Below are 22,608 nucleotides of genomic sequence, written 5' to 3'. Positions count from 1 at the left end.
GTGACATATTTAAACTGCTAAATTTCTTATTAGCTATTTATGTATTATTATGTATATGTAAATGTGTTAGTTATGCTATATAGCATAAATGATTTGCCTTGCCTTTCAAAATACAGGTGACTAAATGTGTTTTTTGCAATGGTAGTTGCTATTGATGACAAACTAATAAGAGAATTCTGATGTCATCATATCTTGTTGTTTGCCGGGAAATTAGACAATCCCAGTGAAAATTGGTGCAGTCTATGCATTGTTTACATTTTTTTTGTGATACCACCACTGCTTGGTACTAAAAATGGATCATTTTAAATTCAGCCACATGGGGGCTTTAATGGCCATTCATTGTTTTTTGTACACAGCTGGATTTCTCAGATTTCCTGGATTCTGACATTTAAAAAAAAAAAGAGAAAAATGTTCTCTATATTTTTGCCTCAGCAGCACACCTTCATTTATTAATTTATTATTTCACATAGACAAGAAAAGAAAATCACACTAATGTAGCCCTCACAAAGTGCATGCAGGTAAAGCGAGAGAAAAATGGGCATAACCTAAATCCTTTTAAAACGTCAGTCATGACAGTTGAAATTGAAAAGTTGAACACATTAACAAGTTTGGAGTTGGGTGCATTTTAGCCGATCAAGTAGCTCCACATTACTCAGGCAGCTTAAGTTCTGTCAGCTTGGTGAGATGACATCTTGCTCTAGTGTTTTTACAACGCTAACAGTGACCTGTTTTTATGTCTTATCGGAAAAGACGAAAGTCATGCCAATCAAAACTGAAATCTGGCAGTCTGATGTCAAACGTGTTGAAAGTCTATTGAACTAAGTACAGATTACGGGGTTAGGTCTGTGCCAAAATGACCAAACAACCTTTTTATGTTTGTCAACCAGTGGGCAACTCCGGGGTCTGAAAGTGAAGCCAATAGCCAAGAGTTTATGGTCTCAATCGCTAGTTTCAAGTCTTCTTCAATACAGCATGATGTTCATTTAGTAAATTATGCTCCCGTTTAGAGTCAAATAGACCATAAAGCAGGGGATGCTTTAGCGCTCGGCTACCTTGTGATTGACAGATTGTTGGCACGGTGTTGTGCGGTCTGGGACCTTCTGGTTGCATAAAACCAAGATGGCGATGGCTTCAAAACGGCAGTCCACAAACCAATGGGTGATGTAACGGCGACGTCCACTTCTTATAATACAGTACAGTCTATGTTAGTCAACAGGTCTTAAAGTGACAGATGCGTTGAAAGGATTTGACATGAAAAGAAAGTAGTGTGATTTGGCGCTAGGGGTGTGAGAAAATATCAATGCACTTACATATCACGATATTATGTTTTGTGATACTGTATTGATTCTCAAAAACACTGTATCGAATTTTAAAGGTCTTATTGATAACATTTTTATGTAGACTAATATTTTTTTTTCAAATAATACATCCACAGAGCCTTTAGAAAGGTGCCAAATAAAAGTATGGCTTTTCCTGAAAAACATTATTACGATTGTGAATTAATCATTTTAGAAATGTTGGCGGGTCAAAAATGAATATTTTATTTATCTCTGTGGAAGATATCTGATGTTTGGTTCCCACTTCAAACAAAGCTTGTGAGCCAAACGTCGTTGGTATCACGTGGTATCTCTGGGTCACCAGTTAGCGTGGAAAAAATGGATAAATTACTAACGTTTTTTTAACTCTGATTTTATGCATATGGCAGTGTGATCTTTCTACTAAGACAATTTTCCTGTAACTAGATTTAAAAAATCACAACATATCTCTTTGCTTACAGTATCGCTAGATATTGAATCGTAACCCTTGTATCATGGTACGTATCGTATCGCCACATTCTTGCCAATGCACATCCCTATATGGCGCTGTAAAGAACACATTAAGTTTGCATCATCACAGTCAAAATTATGATGTGGCTTAATTCAACATAAACCTTGCTGACGCTTACTGTTCTCAGACCGTTAGATTGATTCTGTCTTTTTTATTAACTCCCATGTTCAGATGTACATCTCTGACTCCTGGTCCCTGCTGCGATCGCTTCAAACTTCACATCCCCTATGCTGGAGAAACCCTGAAATGTAAGTAAACGAGTCATTCTCCTATTTGCCATTTTCAAGTGATTCCGAATCCAATAAAACTAACAGTTTAGTCCCTGATGTTGGTTGAATAGCCACTAATCTTTGTTGAGTCGTTGTTATTGTTGGCTTTTGAGAAAATAATTTTGGGAGAGAACATTGCTTTGCCTCATTAGGTCACAAAGTAGTAGTTGTAGCAGAAGTAGAGCTAGGAGTCAGCTAAGGCTCTTCATAGTCTGAAAACCAGGCTTGTCTGTTAGTCTTTATCTACCAATGTCTTCCTAGATTGATTTACAGCAAACACAAATTAAGGAACAGTCTCTGATTGAACAATTTAGTCCATTTTGATTCCATTTTCATCCATTTGTTTGTTGTTGGTACTCTAAGATGTAAGTGCTTACAGCATTTCAATTTGCATGTTTTACACTGTGCTCGGGTTAATTGATTAATTGTCCAGAGCAATATGGGCTCGCGCTTTGAAAAAAATGCTGAATTCATTTTATTTCAGATAAAACATTTCAATCCAACCTTGATTAGTTTTTTAGAGATCCACTTCTGTCTCACATTAGGCTGGCTTGAAGATGACGGGTGGTTTCAGGTCACCAACGCCGGAGGATAAATGATATCCACATATTCAAAAAACATTTTAACTAACCAGAGGCTAAATGAAGACAGCGGAAATATTCTGGCAAGAATTTTAAGTGACTAGAAAGAGGGTTGCCAATGAAAATACCATGTAAACATTCTGTGTCAGTTGAACCAAAGTGCATAATTAGCCAAACGGCACCATAGGAATGTTTTGTAATTGCAGTTTTTATAAGCAAGAAGTAAGAAACCACCCACAGGTATCCTTCAAGTACAAAAACAAGATGAATATTTGAGTGATTATGGTGATGCTTAATCAGTGAAATGATACCAGTAAACATGTTGTCGGTGCTACTAAACGTTTTACTGGAAAGGTCTGTCAGTTCTGAATCAAGTCGCCACATCAGAGACTCTCCCGTATGAGTGTGCCTCTTAAAGTGCCCAATGGGCAACATCACCAAATGTTGCTAAGTGATTATAATTGTGGTTTAGAATGATTTCAACGTAGTGTTACTGGAATTATGGTGACTCACAAGACCCATGTCAGACCTGTGCGTACACATACGTACTAAAATGATTAGTGCTTTCATCAAACAAATAAATGATTTGTTGACTAACACTCATATGGTTTTGTCGACTAATCGATTCATTGATTTAATCAAGAGATCTGTAAAACTGAGTTTCTCTACAAAGAATCACAAAAGCACCACTTTAAATCTTGTGTTTACCAGAGATGTGCTCATACGTTTCTTGGAAATAAATCATTCGGCATGAAAAAAGCATAAAAAAATAACTACGAGTCGACTGAGACCAAAACAACCGATTAGTCGACTAATCGACTAAGAGAAGGCAGCCCTAAAAAGATACTATCAGTTATTGTCTCTCAATTTTACGTGGTTTGCCACCAATCAAGTTACAAGTTCAGGGCATTTGCAAAGAAATGTATGTGTATTTGTCAGTTAGTTGGAATCGACTGTGCTTGGATTCTACAAAAAACTCGTGAGTGCGGGACTTTTTACATACATATGAACGTCCGTTACATTCAAGACCTTGCCACACTAAGCTGATTAAGTCTATCGCTGCCAGGGAAAGCTCTCTGTATTTCGTATTGAACTGGAGTTTAGATATCTGGTGTATGTGGCGACATTCCCGCACTGGCGCACCAGTGACGCGTTTTACGTCAACCAGACGGAGCTAAAGGAGGCAGGAACTGGGTATAGACCGTAGCGACGGAGCAGCAGCGAGGAGGATGATGGGAAATCCCAAGGAAAGTTTCTGGAGTGGATGCTCCAGATAAAAAAACAAACTTGGCGTTCAGATGAAGGATTAAAGTCGAACTAGAATTACCGCCTTGTGGTTTTATGCCTTCGCCAACCAGTCAAGTTGCAGTTTACATCCAAAATGTCATCACTTCATCGTCTTATACTGCTGGACGTGTGTAACATTTTCACAATTGGCATACAAACTCTTGAGTTATGGCCAAAAATGTGTTCTGTGAGGTCACAGTGACCTTTTTACCACAAAAATCCAATGAGTTCATCCTTGACTCCAAGTGTACCTTTGTGCCAAATTTGAAATAATTCCCACAAGGCATTCCTGAGATTTTGCGTTCATGAGCATGGGACGGACATGAGGTTACAGTGACCTTGACCTTTGACCACCAAACTCCAATCAGTTAATCCTTGAGTCCAAGTGTACGTTTGTGCCGAATTTGAAGAAATTCCCTCACCAGAAAACATAATGTCTCAGGCCATGCTGCCCGGAGGCATAAAAAAAAAGTGACCAGCGGCGAGGCCAAACACTCCAGATGGGCGGGAGAGATGCGGTGAGCTCACCTGCAGGAATACGTCGACAGTGTTTGTGTAATTATTCTCACCGCCAGAGTGGGGAGACAAATGTTGCGCACTACAGCTTTAAAGGAAGCTTTTTGGGATAAATGTTTTGAACTGATTCAGCAGATGGGTACAAAGCAGGGCTGTTAATTGATTAAAATATTTAATCCCGATTAATGGCATGATTGTCCACAGTTAATCGCACATTTTTTTATCTGTTCAAAATGTACCTTAAAGGGAGATTTGTCAAGTATTTAATACTCTTATGAACATGGGAGTGGGAAAATATGGCAAATATTGTCAAGAAACCCTCACAGGTACTTAATTTAGCATAAAAAATATGCTCAAATCATAACAAACTGCAGCCCAACAGGTAACAACAGCTGTCAGTGTGTCAGTGTGCTGACTTGACTATGACTTGCCCCAAACTGCATGTGATTATCATAAAGTGGGCATGTCTGTAAAGGGGAGACTCGTGGGTACCCATAGAACCCATTTTCATTCACATACAGGATCTTGAGGTCAGAGGTCAAGGGACCCCTTTGAAAATGGCCATGCCAGTTTTTCCTCACCAACATTTAGTTTAAGTTTGCACTATCAGTATCTTCACGCTAGCTTTAAAACTGAGCCTGCTACAACCTAATAACCGTAAGTTGCGTTAAAGCAATTTGCATTAACGCGTTATTATCGCGTTAACTTTGACAACCCTAGTACAAAGTAATGTTTTATATCAAAGCTTGTAAAAATACCTAACAATCTAGGTAAATGCACCCATTATTTCACATATTATCATTTATCACAACTCCAGACAGGATCTGCAACCCATTCTCATCCACTTCAAAGATACAGTAGATGATGCAAGCCAGATCTGCCAGCTTGGTTGGTGAAACAGGTTTTTTTTGTGGCTGATGAGTTACGGAGAAGTTCTTTGAACAGATGCCTTCTCATTTTCAGAGGGTTTGCAAAAGAAATACAGTAGCCTGTTAATGTGCAGGTCTAAATAATACAAATAGATATAACTATGCCTACAAGCTGCAGTAGATGGGGCCTGAGTCTGCAGTTTGGGAACATTATGAAATGCTAAATTCATCAAGAGTTTGAAGTTTTGTTAGGTTGTCTACAAAGTTTGGTGTAAATGTGGCCCTGCTTGTGGAAAAAAACACGTCTAGCAAGAGGAAGTAGGCTTTGCTTATTTTGCAAGATGTGCTAAAAATCTGTCCAGGCAGAAATTATTGTGACGTATGTCAAGATGCAGCTAGACTCGAGGAATGTGTAGACGTAAGGTTTAAGGATATGCAACACAGTTCTTCTGTGTGGAATCAGAGTTATATATTGTGATAGAGCCATATAATCTACCCTTTCTTTACACCTAAAGGGGAACATCACGTAAATAAAGAATTCCAATATGTTATTTCCATGGCCTAGGAAATTGTTTAATCAATGTTAGTGAACATGAGCTACTCTCTCTCAAAGCCAAAAACCAGAGGACGAAGTATCAAACTTGTGATGTCATCAAGTATAAAGTCTGGAGCTGATTTTGTGTTGTTTTCTTTTTTTTTTACCCAAATGAGCTTTATTGTATTGTAGTGTTCTCAGTTGTGAAACAGAAAATGTACCCATATACTCCGAACATTATACATTCCCCTGGGTTCTCTCAGTGTCATCTAGAACATCTTTCCCTATTCATTGTCTATGGAGCAGCTCCACACTTTATGTAAGAAAATATAAAAAATATTGAGTATTGTGATATTTTGTTTTGTGATACTGTATCGATTCTCAAAGACACTGTACCGATTTTTAATTAATAGTTTACATGCAAAGATTTACTCAGTCAATACTTGCATTAATTTGCAAAGACAAGTGCCCTCTCAAAGTAGTGCTATGATGATGGATGTTACAGGGGCTGTGACAAATGTAATTTCCATAAAAAAGTTCCATTCTTTTGCTCAGATTTTAAGCATATGGTGATGTGTTCTTTATACTATGACAGTTTTCCTAAAATTAGATTAAAACAAATCTCAATATATCGCCTTATTTACAGTATCGCAATATATTGTGATATATTGAATCGTAATCTGACGATAAGTGCACTATACTGTATACTGACTGTGCATTATCATTACTACTCAGGTGTAATTCATAATGTGCAATATTTTCAGGTGGAATTTCATTTCATTTCATTCTCACTGTGCAATATCATTTTTCCACTTATGCGATTTTTTAACAGTCTGTTTCTTGTCAATACTGTATATACTGCTCCTATTTTTATACTTCCCTCTATTTAAATGATTCATATTTTGTTTCACTTTGTTTAGCTGTTTTTTTTTTTTTTTTTTTACTGTGTTAGCTGATGCATCTTGTTTTTTGCACTATCCCCTTTGCTGCTGTACACTGCAAATGTCCCCACTGCGGGACTAATAAAGGAATATCTTATCTTATTTTACCTCTGTATCACGATACGTATCGTATCGTCAGATTCTTCCCAATACACAGCCCTAATTTAGACCTGATGACATCACAAGTATGAGTTTTAGCACTCTAGTTTTGGATTTGGGAGAAAGATGTTCATGTTTACTCATATTTTTTGGACTGTTTCAGACCGTCGGAATAACATATATGAACAGTATATATACATATATACACTATATCCATCATAGTTGAGGAAGAAGTCTTAAAACCTTGAAACCTGACATAAAAACAAACAGGCCACTGGAATGCAACATCTCTGCAGCTGTTGTACTAGTCGCTGTACCTTCCTGTGCTTTGGCCGGAGGAAGAATGTTTGTTTAATCAAGGATGCAGGGCAGCAGGTTTGTGTCTGCCAGTCTGTGGACCTGCCTACTGATAGCGTGCAAAAAAGCACAGCACAGACCTAAGTGCCATTAATGCAAAAAACCCAGCCCCCTTCCACTTCACCACTGTGGCTCGTACTGCTAAACAACAATTTGTGGCCTTTGTAGTTGTACATATTAAGCCCTTATGACCTCAATAAAACGTCTGGCTGAAATAGAAGACTCGGAGAAGTCACGTTATGCAGCGACTAGACTGCACTTTTCATTGCAGTCTCAGTGCTGTGTGAAGGCAGTATTTAAAAGCCTATGTAACCTGTAAAGGTTGCACTCACAAGACCTCCATTTCCCTCTGGAACCACGCCAGCAACATCTCTGACACGCTGCCAGTGGTTTGTAACAGATTTACAGCCCGTCCTCTCGTCTCCTCGTTTGACTCTTCTCCTCTGGAAAAATATTTCCATATGTGTACGTTTGTGTCCTCTTGCTGCGGCTGGAAAGGCGAAAAAAAAAAAAAAAAAAAAAGCAGAACAGAACAGTCTTGCAGCACGCAAATAGACTTGTGTAACAACATATCAGAACATTGTGAACCAGCACAAGCAGTGTGTTATGTGATCATATTATGATGGGCTTGTCCCTGTCTCGGCGAGAGCCATTTCCAGTCTGAATTTTTTTATGTTTTCTCTTAATGAATTATGCATTTTTTTAATTATAGTATTTCATTGGTTTCACTCCTTTCAGATTTGGAGTGAATAAACTAAAACCAAACTTCATTTTAGCTTTGTGTGCTATATTAAAAGTACCCACTGTATGCAATTATCTTTACAAGACAGACCTGTTTGGCAGGATTTGAGTGGCTTTAATGGTAAATGTCAAGTTTGCTCATTACTCTAGGTACTTAAATAAAAAAGACCCCAGAGCTCCAATGCACATCATGCGGTTGTTAAGGAAGCCGCTGAAAAAAAGCAGCTGCCTTAAAGCTAGGGTAGGCAGGTTGGAGCAAATATGATTAAAAAAAAAAAGTAATTTTTTATAAAAACAGTCAATCCTGACAGTAGTGCATGAGACAGGTAATGTGAAAAAAATCATTTGCATCTGTGTCCTCCGGTGTCCCCCGGCGCTCCTAACGGCATCTGCAAGATTTCACAGACCGGAGGAAAACAACCAATCAGAGCCAAGCTGGAGCCTTGCCGTCTCTGAGCAGCTGTCAGTCACTCGCGAACTCCGATCAAACGGTCAAACAAGGCAGCGCTGATCAAATATGAATCAATATTCTGTTACTGTAATGCCTATTTCTCGTGTAAAATGTTTTCAAGATTGTTAGATTTTTTTAAAGCCTGAAAACAGAGCCAAGAGGAGTTGCAGAAGTCTAGTTTTCTTTCAGAACACTTGAACTACAATATGCTGAAAAGGGTTATTATTTTTTTGCCTAATGATGCCAAAAATATTCTGTCTACTGTCGGTTTTAACAAGCTATTACATGTCAGGTTCAAGACTGTTCAGGTCAAGATAATGTCAAAGTGTTCCATCTGCTGTTTTTTCCTTATTTCAGCAGTGTTCGAAAAATGACTCTCCATATCTAGAAACTAGATGGAATAAGTCAGATTGCCACATTAGTATTAAGAAAATTACACATTTTTTTCCACTTGTCAAAAGAAAATTACATTTCAGGGCTCAGTTCGACACAAAATGACTTGTAAAGATGGAGTGTCTTTTTGCAGAGAGAGTATGAAAATGAGGTCATATGAGATGGAAGTCAGGTTGATCCCTTGATACGTTTCGGTCATTTTATAGCACACAATGACATGCAAGCAAGTCTACTTTTTCAGTGCATGTTGTCCATGTTAGTCATCAGTCAGGTAATCTGCTTTCCTTCTTTTCTCCCAGGGGATATCATATTCAATGCACAATATCCAGAGTTGCCACCTGATTTTATTTTTGGAGAAGATGCCGAGTTCCTCCCTGAACCCTCAGAACTACCGGTGAGTGAATCTCCACTCGTGTGAGAGTCGTTGTTTTTACTGAAAGACTTAAAAATGCATTCAAAATGTGGTTTTATTTTACAGTGAATATATGCTGTGTTTTATTACACTGTTGCACAAGAAAACAAATGTACCACTTGATTTGTTTTTGTTCTTTTCCACTTGTTAAAGCCAGATTTTTTTTTTTTTTATTCATTTGCCATATTGCATGGTTCTCCTATGTGGACCTAAATGTCAGGCAGATGCATAAAAGTGCCGATCACCACAACTTTGCTGATCCCAGAAGCTAGAGGGAGTTGAAGCAGTGCCACATAAACACTTAAGCCCCGTTCCCACTGGACGAAAAAACCCACTAACACCCACTAACATCTGTCTTTTGTCTTCAGTGGTGGAAGGTTACAATCGACTCTGTAGTAGTCACGGGTATTTATCGGCTCCAGCTCCGATGGGCAGTGATGGAGACGTGAGACTCGGGTGGACACATTAATTTGTTGCCCCTTTTTTCGGTGCGATGCGACGACCACTATGACTCCTTGTCATCTCAGCCACAAATTCCGTCCGTATCCGACCAAGCAGCGCTCGAACATCGTTCCACCGAGTTTGAAAGAGAGACTGAAGAAGTGACAGATATAAAAAACTGCCGTAACATTTTCACTGGCCTCCATGCTGCTTTATTCCGTTTACTAAGTCTGCTTTCTGGCGCGTTTGTGACGTCGAACGTGACACATCAGAAAAAGACACACTCATCTACTGGAAATAAAGTAGTATATCGCCTATTTTTAGTAGGGGCTGTTCTTGAACAAAGAAATTCTTAGTCGACTAACACGCATACGATTTTCTCGACTAATCCAGAGGTTCTCAAACTGTTTGGGGCCAGGGACCCCTTACAAGGGAGACAATTTTTGCAAGGACCCCCTCATAATCGTAACACTGATTAAGCATAATGCTTACTACCAATTGTACTCTTAAATGCCATTGGAACTATCCGTATAAAAAAAAAAACTTTCAACCTAAATACTTCAGACCTGTTTCGTAGTGATACACAGAAACACATTTCAATTTGAATCATGTTAATACCACTATTATACTTTTACAAATATACTCTTTTAAATTTGCGTTGCGAGTGAGAGAAGTGACTGATTCATGACACATAGACGTGATGTGTCACAATCATATCAGCGTTTCTATTGGCCCAAAGCTAACGTGGGTGGGAGTAATGGACACAGTATGCTTGTTTTATTGGTGCAAATGGTTCCCCATTGGTAGATATGCACTTTTTAATGATACAGCACAATTTGATCATTTATAGTAAATAATTTTGCCGGCCCCCGGGGGTTCCCGGACTCCTCTTTGAGAATCACTGGACTAATCAATTAGGTGATTTAATTGACGGATTTGTAAAACTGAGTTTCATCTCTTTAAATCTTGTGTTTACCAGAGATGTGCTCATAAGTTTCTTTGAAATAGGTCATTCAGCATGAAAAAAGCATAAAAAAATGACTAAGCGACTAAAGGGGGCACCCCTATTCTTTAGCGAGTTTGCTTACTTTTTAAAAGATGTGCATATACACGCTGATGTTTGGTGGAAAAGGGGTATTTGTAAAAGCAAAAAGCAAACTAAACCACCATGGATGTGCACTGTTAGATAGCTGGAAATGTTGCAATAATTGGCAGTTGTATGTATTTTATCATGCCATAAACTTTGTTTTGACTTTCTTGTTATCTGCAAATCTTATTATCTCTGTCAGGCCCTGATTCACTAGCAGGCTAGCCTAAACATGAGGAAGGGGGCTGTACTTGTTTGTGTAGAATATGTATGTCAACCTTTTCCTGTAATAAAGACAGTATAGATTACCCAACACCCAGATCGGCATCAACAACACGTTGATCAAACCGTTTTTGAGGTTCATGATAATGTACCCACAGGGGAAATTCATGGCGTCTTAGTTATAGTTATAACTTTTGAAGATTGACATCTTTGTTTCTAAAGAACTTGTTCCCGGTGTTGACATAACTTTTAACTTTAACAAGGAAATGGTGAGATGAAAGTATCTAGACTTTGTAAATAATTGTATGTCTAGTATAAGAACTGGTTTTCCAAGAATGATTGCATCAACACTGTCTAGTTTGAAATGGGGTGTGGTTTTCATGTAATACAAACCGCTGCTCCACAGAAAGTGGTTACAACATGACCATATGTTCCAGATAATCTGTATACATTTGTACTTAATTTTCAGTCCTACACAATTGTTTTAATGGTCAGATCTTGCATTTTTTTTTTTCAAAGGTAGAAAGGAATACTATTTTCTCGTAAATTTACAAAAGGGCTACTTTAAAAGACTATTTTATAATTTAATTTCTTAGTTTTTTTTAACTGGCTTTGAACTAGGTCTGTCTAAAACGCTTTTTAGGCCAATAATTACCGTCAACACTCCAGGAAGGAGTAGCACACTTCCAGCAAAGTCAAAGAAAACATTGGTCTTGAAATGAAAGCTGTTATTTGTTTTTGTATGCCCTTCCTTGTCAGACATTCGGGTTCCTCTCAAGACTTTGTACTTCATTTTAAGGCAAACGTAGCATCAACAAAATGCACATCCCTGTATCCCAGACATGGAAATCTGTTTAAGAAGCTGAAATGCTCATGATAAAAGCCAGTTTTATGTACTTGGTGGCATCAGTGGGAGCTAAGCTCACTTATTGGCATCTCATTGATCGGTTTTCATTAGGCTACCAGGTGAAATTACTTTTTCAAAGATCTACAGGTTACAGTTGTTTACAGAATCACTATACAGACTCCAACAGTGTTTTTGCAACAAACCTAATAACTGAATCTGAAGGCTGATAAAGCTCAGCAAAGGATTTCTCTTTGGTGTCTATATAATCATTATTTTGTTATTGTATAGTTACATTCAGAAAAAAAACAACAACTTCTCATTCATTTCTCCTCCATCCTTTTTTTGTTCTTGTTTTATTGAAAAAGAAAATATGCTTAATTTACAGTGCAATTGTAAAATGTTAGATACATAGTTTCCCATTTGTTCATGAAAAGAAGAATTTTTATATATATATATATATATATATATATATATAAACATTTTTAATGAATTTAATAATAATAGAATGAAGAAAAAAACTGATCAAAATAAGAAACAAACAAACAAAACACATGCAAATTACAGAGTGAACACACCAGACACAGACAACAATGAAAATACAGCATCCCTTATTTCCCCAATCATTTAATACCTCTGTATAAATATCATCTCATCTATAAATAATGGCGATAATGTCAATAACGGAAGAGGCATGTGCAAAAGCCTTTAACCTAATAAGTTATGCGTACACCCATATGTTTGAATCTTTCTGCAAAATCTGCACATGGCAGCTACGGTATGGCTATCCTCATACAACAATATCTTATGAAAAGCTTTCTTATGCATTCCAGTGCATTGCTTTTCGCAAGTACTGTATAACTACGAGCAGTGTATGAGACCAGCCTGCTAAGGTTAGCGAAATATCTTGGTCATGGCAAGTAAAATATTGCTTAGATATGGTTAGGGTTAGACAACTAAAACACTTGGATAAGGTTAGGAAAGATTGTAGCTGGGGTTAATAAAAGATGTTCATTGTAAGTCTGTGAGGGACCCCATCTCCAGTGTCCTGCATGATAGTCGGATGTCATACACGTCCATCTACCGCCCTGACCTCCACACCCTTTCTTTCTGCTTCAACACATAAAGGGCACCCGACTTCCTGTATTGGTACCGAACGTTGGCATTTAACGTAAATCTTGGGTTCATAATCGTTCAATGTGGACGTAATTCCTGTGGATACTGGGCTAGACCTTTCGTGTTTCGTGCCAATATCTATCATATTTGTCCTAAATCAATCACATAAATTACCTTGTACAATATTGACTAAGAACTGAATGTCTATTGGCGGTCATCAACTCAGTACAGCGTTGACTTGGGGAGATTATCAGGCCTTGATGGAGCTCTGCAGTCTTACTTCCTTGTTGTTAAGTCACTATACCAAGCAGTTATCCAGTGCTATTTTTGAAGCCGCCTAGCACGGAGAAGTTAAATTCCCCTGCTTGTGTCAGAGTCTGGGAGAAGAGAGGGGAGTATTGCTCACCGTCTCACAAATCCAGCTGAGCACATAAGGGGAAGTACCTCTGCTGAGCCAGTGCTTGGCAGCCCCAGCGCTTGTTTATTTTCCTCACTTATATTCTTACTGTGTTTTGCTGTTCATGCTCTCATAATCCTCCTTCGTCTGTCTCTCTGCCTGAGATCCTCCTCTCCTACTCACTCCTTTTTTTTCCTGTACATTTTCAGTAAGTACAACCCCCTCTAACTCTTTAAAACGCTCAGTTCCCAGCAAGTCCTTAAATTCCCCCCCATATCCCCTGGGAAATGTTTACCATCAGCACTAGCAGTGTGAATTTAGAAAGAATCACTTTATAGCAAAGGGACCAGGGTGTTTATGGTGACTTGTATATAGTTAAAGAAGCATCTGACTTATTTATTTAAACAAAATGATACAATTCTGTTGATTTAATGACATATAAAAATATGATATGCTTCAGTTAAGACTAAATGTCTGTTAACAGATAAATTCCATGGGAAGTAAACTTCACTTTTGGCCCTCACGAGCAATATGTTTCTGGCCTTTGTTATCCAGTGGGGGAAAACATTAGGCTAATTTTAGGTCCTCTGTCAGTGGCGGGTTGAATTCTTGATGTCTCAGCAACACATTGCGCTTGTTTACAGCCGACCAAGGGTATCATTAGCTACTCTCTTTAGCCTTGTGTTTTTCCCTGCTGTCACCAGAGGTTAGTTATCCATGTTTCTGCTACAGAGACATGTAATGCTGTTAACAGAAGAAAAAAAAGAAAAGATGACTAAAACATGCACAGGATACATCCAGCCACCTCACACCTCACACAGTGCGGCAGTACGGTTATGGTATCCATATTGGAAATGTTAATCTTAAAGTTTTGACTTTCAGCAAATTACACATTCACTGAAGCAGAGTAAAGCTAGAATGTGCCATTGCGACAATGTCCCCCTTAAAGGCACAATGAGTAGGATATTCCTAAAAAACAATGGATTGATACAAAAGTAATCCTTCTCAATTATCACTTATGACCTACTAGAAGTGTGTGGCGGTGTCTATTTCTTTGTGTTTTCTTTCCATTGTGCTGTTTTCGTGACGTTTCTGGCTGTCAACCTCTGTAAGAACTAGGGCTGTCAATCGATTAAAATATTAAATCGCGATTAATCGCAGCTTGATAGCTCTAGAGTACTGACCAACAGCTGCCCCTAAACCTTAAAATCCTTCAGTAAGACTTTAAGTATATCGCATACATTTTTTAAATCACCCTCATCAGGATCTCCAGCAGCAGCTTATTCTGTCTGTGAAATTATAACTTTAGCTTGCATTTGCTCAGCATCCAAAGTGGAGACTGAGAGCAGTCCACATAATCAATTTAGATATCGTATTATCTTCAGCTTTAATTATCACATGTGACTTACCAGCAGTTTGTAATTGTAAGTACCATAAGTGGAAAACTGAATTATTTCTAAATATAACAAGACTGAATGTAATGTTTTGAGTATAGGGATGCACCGATACGACTTTTGCAGTCACGATACAGATAGCGTTACCTGGGCTTTGGGTATTGGCCGATACTGAGTACCGATCCCATACAGTTGGCTACCTCCGGGGTCTGAGAAGTGAAGCCAATGTGGAAGTGCCTTAAACTTGCATTCTTTATAATAGCCAGCAGGGGGCGACTCCTCTGGTTGCAAAAAGAAGTCTGATTGTATAGAAGTCTATGAGAAAATGAGCCTACTTCTCACTTGATTTATTACGTCAGTAAACATTGTAAACGTGAGTTTATGGTCTCAATCACTAGTTTCAAGTCTTCTTCAATACAGTATGATGTTCATTTAGTAAATTATGGTCCTATTTAGAGTCAAATAGACCATAAAACAGGGTATGATTTAGGGCGTGGCTACCTTGTGATCGACAGGTTGTCACGGTGTTGTCCGGTCTGGGAATTGTCCGTGTCTTAGAACTTTAACCCTATCACAGTGTGTTTTCAGTTCACGAAGGTTTATTATATCCTTTTCACCTAAAAATGTCTTATTCAGCATTCATTTGTTAGCTCCACCCTCTCGTGACACTTCTGATCGCAAATAACCAAGATGGTGGCGGGCAAAATGCCAAACTCGAGGCTTCAAAACGGCAGTCCACAAACCAATGGGTGGCATCACGGTGACTACGTCCACTTCTTATATACAGTCTACGATTGTCACCAATACCCGATCTAGCTATTTGAGTCCGTATCGGCCCGATATCCAATTTCTACTATCGCTATCGTAATCAGTCTCGGTATCGGTATTGGTGCATCCCTAGATTAGAGAAATGAAAAAAGGAGTTTTGTGTATCCCAGTAATGTGATTCTCATAAGATTCTGATATTGTTTTGTAGCACTCCCCGGCAGTACAGTTCTCACAGTATTGTTTTCTGTCCCCGTCGGGTGGAGCAATGACTGCTGAACTGCCTGCATGAGGCCACTCAATCATGAAATACTACAGCAACAATAATGAAGGAATCCTCCAACCTTGGTGATTATTAAGAAAAGCCCTTTAAACATGTAAACCACAATGCCTCTGAGGGATGAAAGAGACTTGAATACCCCAGATGAATGATGAGGCCACATGTCCCTCAAATAAACCTTTTTTATAGCAGAACAGTTCCATGAGCCATGGAATATGAGCAAAGTCTGCCACAAATTTATTGAGGTTCACTGTTGCATTGTTGCTAGGGTGCAAGGGTTCACTGGTGAGTGCAAATGTAGGCTAAATGGCATCCAGATCGTGGCTAATTGGCCACCAGGGCAGTTCCCCACCTCAGCGTGCTTTGATACACATACACATATACTCTTGCACTAGCTTCATGAAAGTTAATGCTGTTAGGGCTGTGGAAAGTCATCTGCCGGTCTAATGGGTTTATTTTGGGCAGGGTGGGAGCCATTGTTCCGGTTAACATGGAAATAAATCTTCAAATGAAACTGTAATCATTGCTTAGCCTCTCTGACACATTTATAGCTGTCCAACCTAAAGAGTTAATTGATTCCAGTCGGTAGTTAAAAGGCGGCTTGTAAGAGATTACTTAATTGCGGTGAACATGTAGAGACTATAAAGTTTTAAATTGTATAGAACATGCAATGTTGATTTTACCATGGGAACTGAATTAATATTGTTGGACTGGCCCAGTCTAGGCTTAGTGCAGGGTAGCGTGTATACAGTACATGTAGGCGTCCAACTCCGTTGCCAGTTAATTCGGACACACAGCTAAAACTACTGTAGTCTAATACAACTGCCCTTAAAGGCTGAATTATGCCTGAAACTAATTCGTACAAAGTGTCGTCCGACCTCATCTAAAGGGAAAAAATGTTTATTCCAAACAGAGTGCGACAGGACTGGGTCCTAAAACCCGGAAATGAGTTACCATTTTAGCACTTCCGGTTCCATCGTCTGGAGGTCAATGGGTTTTTTGAATTGTTTTTTATTAGTTGTCTAAAATAAGGTTTATTGTTAACACAAGCTGAAGAGATTTTAACATTTTGTGTTGTTAATTTCTGAAAATGATCTTGCTGAACAAAACGTGTAAGTATCAAAAACGTTTGTTTGCCGCAAAGCTTATTTTCTGCAATAAGCCAGTGGAAAAATGCCATTGGCTTTTTGTCAAGAGAACCAGGGCGATGCTAACTGCATGGATGGCCTACAAAAATACGTCACTTGAAAGTGTGGCAAGAAGCCTGTACATGAAGTGGTTTGGAAAGTTAATGGCTATAAAAAGATATTAATGAGAGCGATCATAAAGTGTAAACAGTGTATGAGAGAGTACTAAACATGGTGATAAAACATGTCAGATCTAGAGGGGCGCTCGCAGAATAGGGGTGTAAATCACAAGTTTCATCACAATATGATATTATATTGACTCTTTAGACAATAATACGATATTTGATGCTGATATTTGCGTCTGCCACAATACGATTCAATTTAATGGCCTGCGATCGATAGAAAATATCATAAACCCATTTAACACAGTCTGTTACATTTATTTCAACTCACAAAATACACCTAAAATTTCATTTGACAATTTTATTACTGAGCTCGTCCAGACATTTAAATGAAACAACAATCTTATCTTTTAAATAAAAAGAATAATTATAAAGTGGGAATTTCAAAATAAAGGTGTATCTTAAAGATGCTGATATGTATTGATATTTTCCCTTTGCATCAATTATATTGGATCGTTGATCATTGAATCGATATATTGATCCAGATCAATGTACTGTTACACCCCTGTCGGAGAGCGCAGACCTCCACCAAGGCCATATCCTGCCCTATCTCGCAATGTTAATGAAAGGAAAAAAATAATTTGCGTAACCGCCCCCGTAATTCAAATGCGCTCCAAAATGTAATGGGTTCTTCCATGGCCAGTAGTTTTTCTGTAATCCTGCTGACAAACAAACAAACAAACCAAACCGAAAACATAACCTTCTTGGCGGAGGTTATAATTAACTTCTCCATCTACAAACACAGTGCATGAGTGTTTATTGGCTGACTGAGTTCTGTACATCTGCACGGTCAAACAGTTCAAATGGTCTTAACTGCCAGTTCACTGGGGCAGGATGGAGATCGCACCAAAACATGAAGCGTAAAATTGCATAAAGTTGTTTGTCATGTGGGCTTCATTATACTTTATTGAGAGACAAATATTCATGTGGTGGAAGCGTAATGTGACCCTTACAAATGTATGCTCCCCGCTTCCCCCCAATTCCGACTTCAAAAGGTGTTGGGGAGGGGGTTTCTGATCCGATTACGATGTATTGGTTGACTGTATTTCTTTTTGAAATACTTAACATAAACAAAAAAATGTAGAAAGATCCCTTCATTTTTTTTGTTTTCTTTTTAATATGTTAACCAAAGTACCAAGCAGAGCAATTTAAAGTGTAAAAATCTACTTTTCAGTGCTCTCTAATGGTCAAACTATGTAATGTTTTTTTCTAAATTACTTAAAAACTAATTTGGCATTTCTGCACTTCAGTTTCTTGTTAGCCATCAACCGAGACACTGATACCAATATGCAGATTTATCGGTCTAGCTCTCAATACCAACGACTTAAATCCTACCTTCACTGAGGTTATAATGTTCAGTTGTTGTTGCAACTGTTTTAAGGAGGTGTTGATTCAAATGTATGTTCATTTTGGAGGCTGTAGATGCTGTTAAAATTGTACATTGTGCATTATAAAGAGAGGTGTTTCTAATATTTAGTCTGCCCAGTCTATCAATAAGGAGATACCAAAACGGCAACTGAATGTAGCATTTACAGCATTATAGTTTTTGTGTGTAGTGTGTTGACATGGATGTGGAATTGGAAAAGACTTGGACATGTGCAAAAATGCAATGGCATAGGCAGTCTTTTCCCAAATGGTATTTATAACAAACAGAAAACTTGTTGTATTCATTTACTTTTGTTGTCGTCAGTTTTTGGCCTCGTGTTTTCCAGCAGTAGGTCCTAGTGGCTTAAACATTTTTGTTAGTTTGTTGTAATCTTATTCTCTGAATCTTATAAGGCATTTCCTTTTTATTCTTTAAAAAATCAAACATGGCTTTACTTAAGCAAACCATCTGGGGAAATAAAATCAAATCAGCTTTCATCACCAATTTGTCATCAAACCTTTTAAAGTTTGGCAGAATATCTATCTCCAGACTGTTCCAACCATTGTGGCTTATCAGTGACCTTATTCCAGTCAGTATTACTGGCTAATAGGGATGAAAGCTCAGTGGAAAGGAGTTTTGGAAGACATGTGTTCACCAAACTTAGTGACAGGAATACAGCAGAGTAGGTCCACCCACAAGTAACTGGGAAAAATGACCAGAGAGGAGGATGTGGCAAAGACAGAGGCAGGAAAGGAGGGAGGGAAGGTGGAGAGCAGTTTCTTACTAAATCTCTGACGTAGAAGATGTACTGTTGCGTAATGTGGTTATTTTTTTTCTTCCCTAATTCAGTAAATGATGACTATAGGGTTAAATATTGATTTAATGTTTTATACAAATATTTGGATGGAGATATCCCAAAAAATATAAATCCGTTGAATGATTTTTGTGTTTGACATGAAAAGTTCTTAATTCAGTACACATACTGCAGCATGTCTGGTTGTGATAGTTATGATAGTGTATTTTGCTTGTTTTTGCTGTGGCGGTACAGTCATTTTGTGATTGCGATGCACTGTTCTGTAATCATAAATTGTCTGCCCTCCACATCGTACACACCCATGTATGTTCAGTGAGTTAAAGGTATTGAATTTGTGCAAAATGGAATTATAGGCATTTTCGGACCAAACAGTTCTGGGGACTCCCTGAGAGGAACTGCCCTCTGGGGAGCCCACCCTGAAAACTATACATACCTTAAAGGGCTTTTTTCTGTTTGCATTCGCGCCACCAATTGGAACGATGAAGTGACGTAAGCAGGCCAGCGCCGCTCGCACCCATCGCTGGGAGGTCGGCGATCGGCTAGTTTGGTACGTTCCACAAGCAAGTGCCTGCTCTGAACTAGGAGCTAAAGAAGTCCCTCCTAACGGCGTTCTAAAGACTACGATTGTTTCTAGTTTTTGCAGTGCATACACAATAAAAAAGGAGGTTCTTAGAACTAAGTTCTTAGAGCTATAAAAAAATGTTCCTCCTGTCCGCCTAACATGAGAAGAATATGTTCAACCATACTGAAATTAGGTCCAGCAATACTTGACCCACGAATCTCACAATGATGTTTTGGACGTTTCAGCTTATGCTTTAACTTTTACCGTACAATCTTGCTTCATTGATACAGACTTATATGTAGTCCAAATAACCTGAAACACACTCGTATCTTCTGCCGTGAGATAGGTGTAAGTATGCAGCACATAAGAACAGTTGTCTGTAATTGTACCATTCTTTTTATTCGCCTAATCCTACTATTTGTCTGCCCCTCTGTCCCCTTCTTTGTGCGTAATGTATCATTTGTCTGGTCTAGACTTGTCCTGTGATGCGTGCTGGCACGAAACATTTTGGGAATTCCCCTTAGTCTTTTGCATCTTTCCAAGTCAAGTCAAATCTTCTCCAAGCGTGTGTAGGCGCCCGAGACCTTGGGTTAGCCTCGATGGCCTCCCCAGATACAACATCAACATGTTTCCACTTATCTTTGCTGCAGTACTTTGCTGTGTGGTACAGAGGCAGGCGCTGTCTAGTTAAACCGGTAGATTCCAGAAATCTATTGCATTGTGTGTATTTGTTGCTGATGGGCAGCGATTAATTAGCTTAATTTGTTGCATTTTGGGCCTTATTGCACATTTTCAATAATGGAAAGAAAAAGCTTCGGCTGGTTGGTTCAACATATGGATACACCTATGTGCTTATCTGTCCACTTTACCCAGGCTTGAATAGCAGTGATGTTGCTACTTATAGTCTTAATGACAATCCATCAATTGTCTTAACCTAGATCCACTTTGAGAATTAGGCCATTCGCGTATGCATGCATATTTACTATGGGCTGTCAATCGATTCAAATATTTAATCGCAAATGAATCGCACATTTTTTATCTGTTCAAAATGTACCTTAAAGGAACAATTTTTTCAAGCATGTAATACTCTTATCAACATGGGAGTGGGCAAATATGCTTGCTTTATGCAAATGTATGCATATATGTATTATTGGAAATCAATTAACAACACAAAACAATGACAAATATTGTCCAGAAACCCTCACAAGTACTGCATTTAGCATAAAAAATATGCTCAAATCATAACATGGTAAACTGCAGCCCAACAGGCAACAACAGCTGTCAGTGTGTCAGTGTGCTGACTTGACTATGACTTGCCCCAAACTGCATGTGATTATCATAAAGTGGGCATGTCTGTAAAGGGGAGACTCGTGGGTACCCATAGAACCCATTTACATTCACATATCTTGAGGTGAGACCTGGTTGAAAATGGCCACACCAGTTTTTCCTCGCCAAAATTTAGCATAAGTTTGGAGCGTTATTTAGCCCCTTTTAGCGGCATGCTAGTATGACGTGAGTTATGCTTCTGCAGGACTTGAGGAACACCAGATACAGACATATTGTCTGAAAAGCCCATACTTAAACTAATTTATGTTAGTCTTGGTAAGTAAAAGAGGTGATTTTGAATGTGATCAACTCACCAGTGTACTACTGTTATCCCCCCCTTTAATTTAGTGCTGAGTTGTTCTTTTTACAGTAAGTGCATTATGCAATTTTCAAAGTATTGACTGGATGTGTTATAAAATCCGGGATGTTTGAAGTTGCGAGGCTTACGGCATAAGTGTGGCAATGATTTATATGTTTCTAATTGTCAACAAGTACAAACAAACCAATAAGCCACACTGTTGATCTGGGTGACATGTTCCTTCATGAGCATTACTTTTTACAACCACAAATGTGTATTAATCCACCACTGAAAATAGTCCACGGCTCTCTTTACTCCTGTTGGAGCAACTTCAGCTAAAAGCTGCAGTGCTTCCTAGCTGTTTTAGGACATTATTTATCCTTTTTGAAGAAAAATAATGGGACAGTGTGTAACATTTCAGGGGATCTATTAGCAGAAATGAAATATAATATTCATAACTATGTTGACAATAAGAACTGTTGCGTTTTCGTTAGGGTTAGAATGAGCCCCTCATATCTACATAGGGAATGGGTCCTCTTCAGGAGTCCACCATGTTTCTACAGTAGCCCAGAACGGACAAACCAAACACCGGCTCTAGAGAGAGCCTTTCACATTTGTACGTTACCCGAATGCCACTGTATTTCAAAACGGTGGAACCGCCAGCCGCCGTCTGACTTCCGTTGTTGCTAAAGTAGTGTTATTATGGTAAGGATAGCCTCTGAACGAGGCGAACGGCCTTACCACGGTTTTGCACTTGGTGGCTTACGTTACTGCAGTCTTGGAAATGGAGGAGCGAGTGGAGGGGTATTCAGTTGGTTGCAATCTGCAACCACACCACTAGATGCCGCTAAATCCTACACCCTGCTCCTTTAAACTAGGGATGCACCTATACTACATTTTTTCAGACCAAGTACAAGTACTTACATTTGGGTACTCATTGATACGAGTACTTCTCAGTGCCAAAAAAAACTCGTTAACAGCCACCTGGAGGGTGTGAGCAACACACGGCAGGCTGGAGAGTCCCGCATACGAGGCGGTGCGCCGCAACCTGTTCTAGGTCAGCTTGGAAAGGCTCGGGGCGAAGGTGGCTCGCTGCCGCAGCTTTACAG

The 22,608-nt window shown here is 38.8% G+C and overlaps 1 protein-coding gene across 2 annotated transcripts in view; it reads left to right on the top strand.

The window, feature by feature from the left end:
* The window catches only part of babam2 (BRISC and BRCA1 A complex member 2), a 120,468-nt gene that overhangs the window by 12,473 nt on the left and 85,387 nt on the right, over positions 1-22,608 (top strand). For both annotated transcript variants that reach the window (XM_037796515.1, XM_037796514.1), the window contains exons 3-4: positions 1,999-2,075; positions 9,166-9,260. In XM_037796515.1, the coding sequence (XP_037652443.1) occupies positions 1,999-2,075; positions 9,166-9,260 (172 nt within the window). The remainder of the gene's footprint in view (positions 1-1,998; positions 2,076-9,165; positions 9,261-22,608) is intronic.

This window comes from Sebastes umbrosus, chromosome 16, assembly GCF_015220745.1.
Source record: "Sebastes umbrosus isolate fSebUmb1 chromosome 16, fSebUmb1.pri, whole genome shotgun sequence".
Taxonomy (NCBI): domain Eukaryota; kingdom Metazoa; phylum Chordata; class Actinopteri; order Perciformes; family Sebastidae; genus Sebastes; species Sebastes umbrosus.
This window is presented reverse-complemented; position numbering and strand designations above follow the sequence as displayed.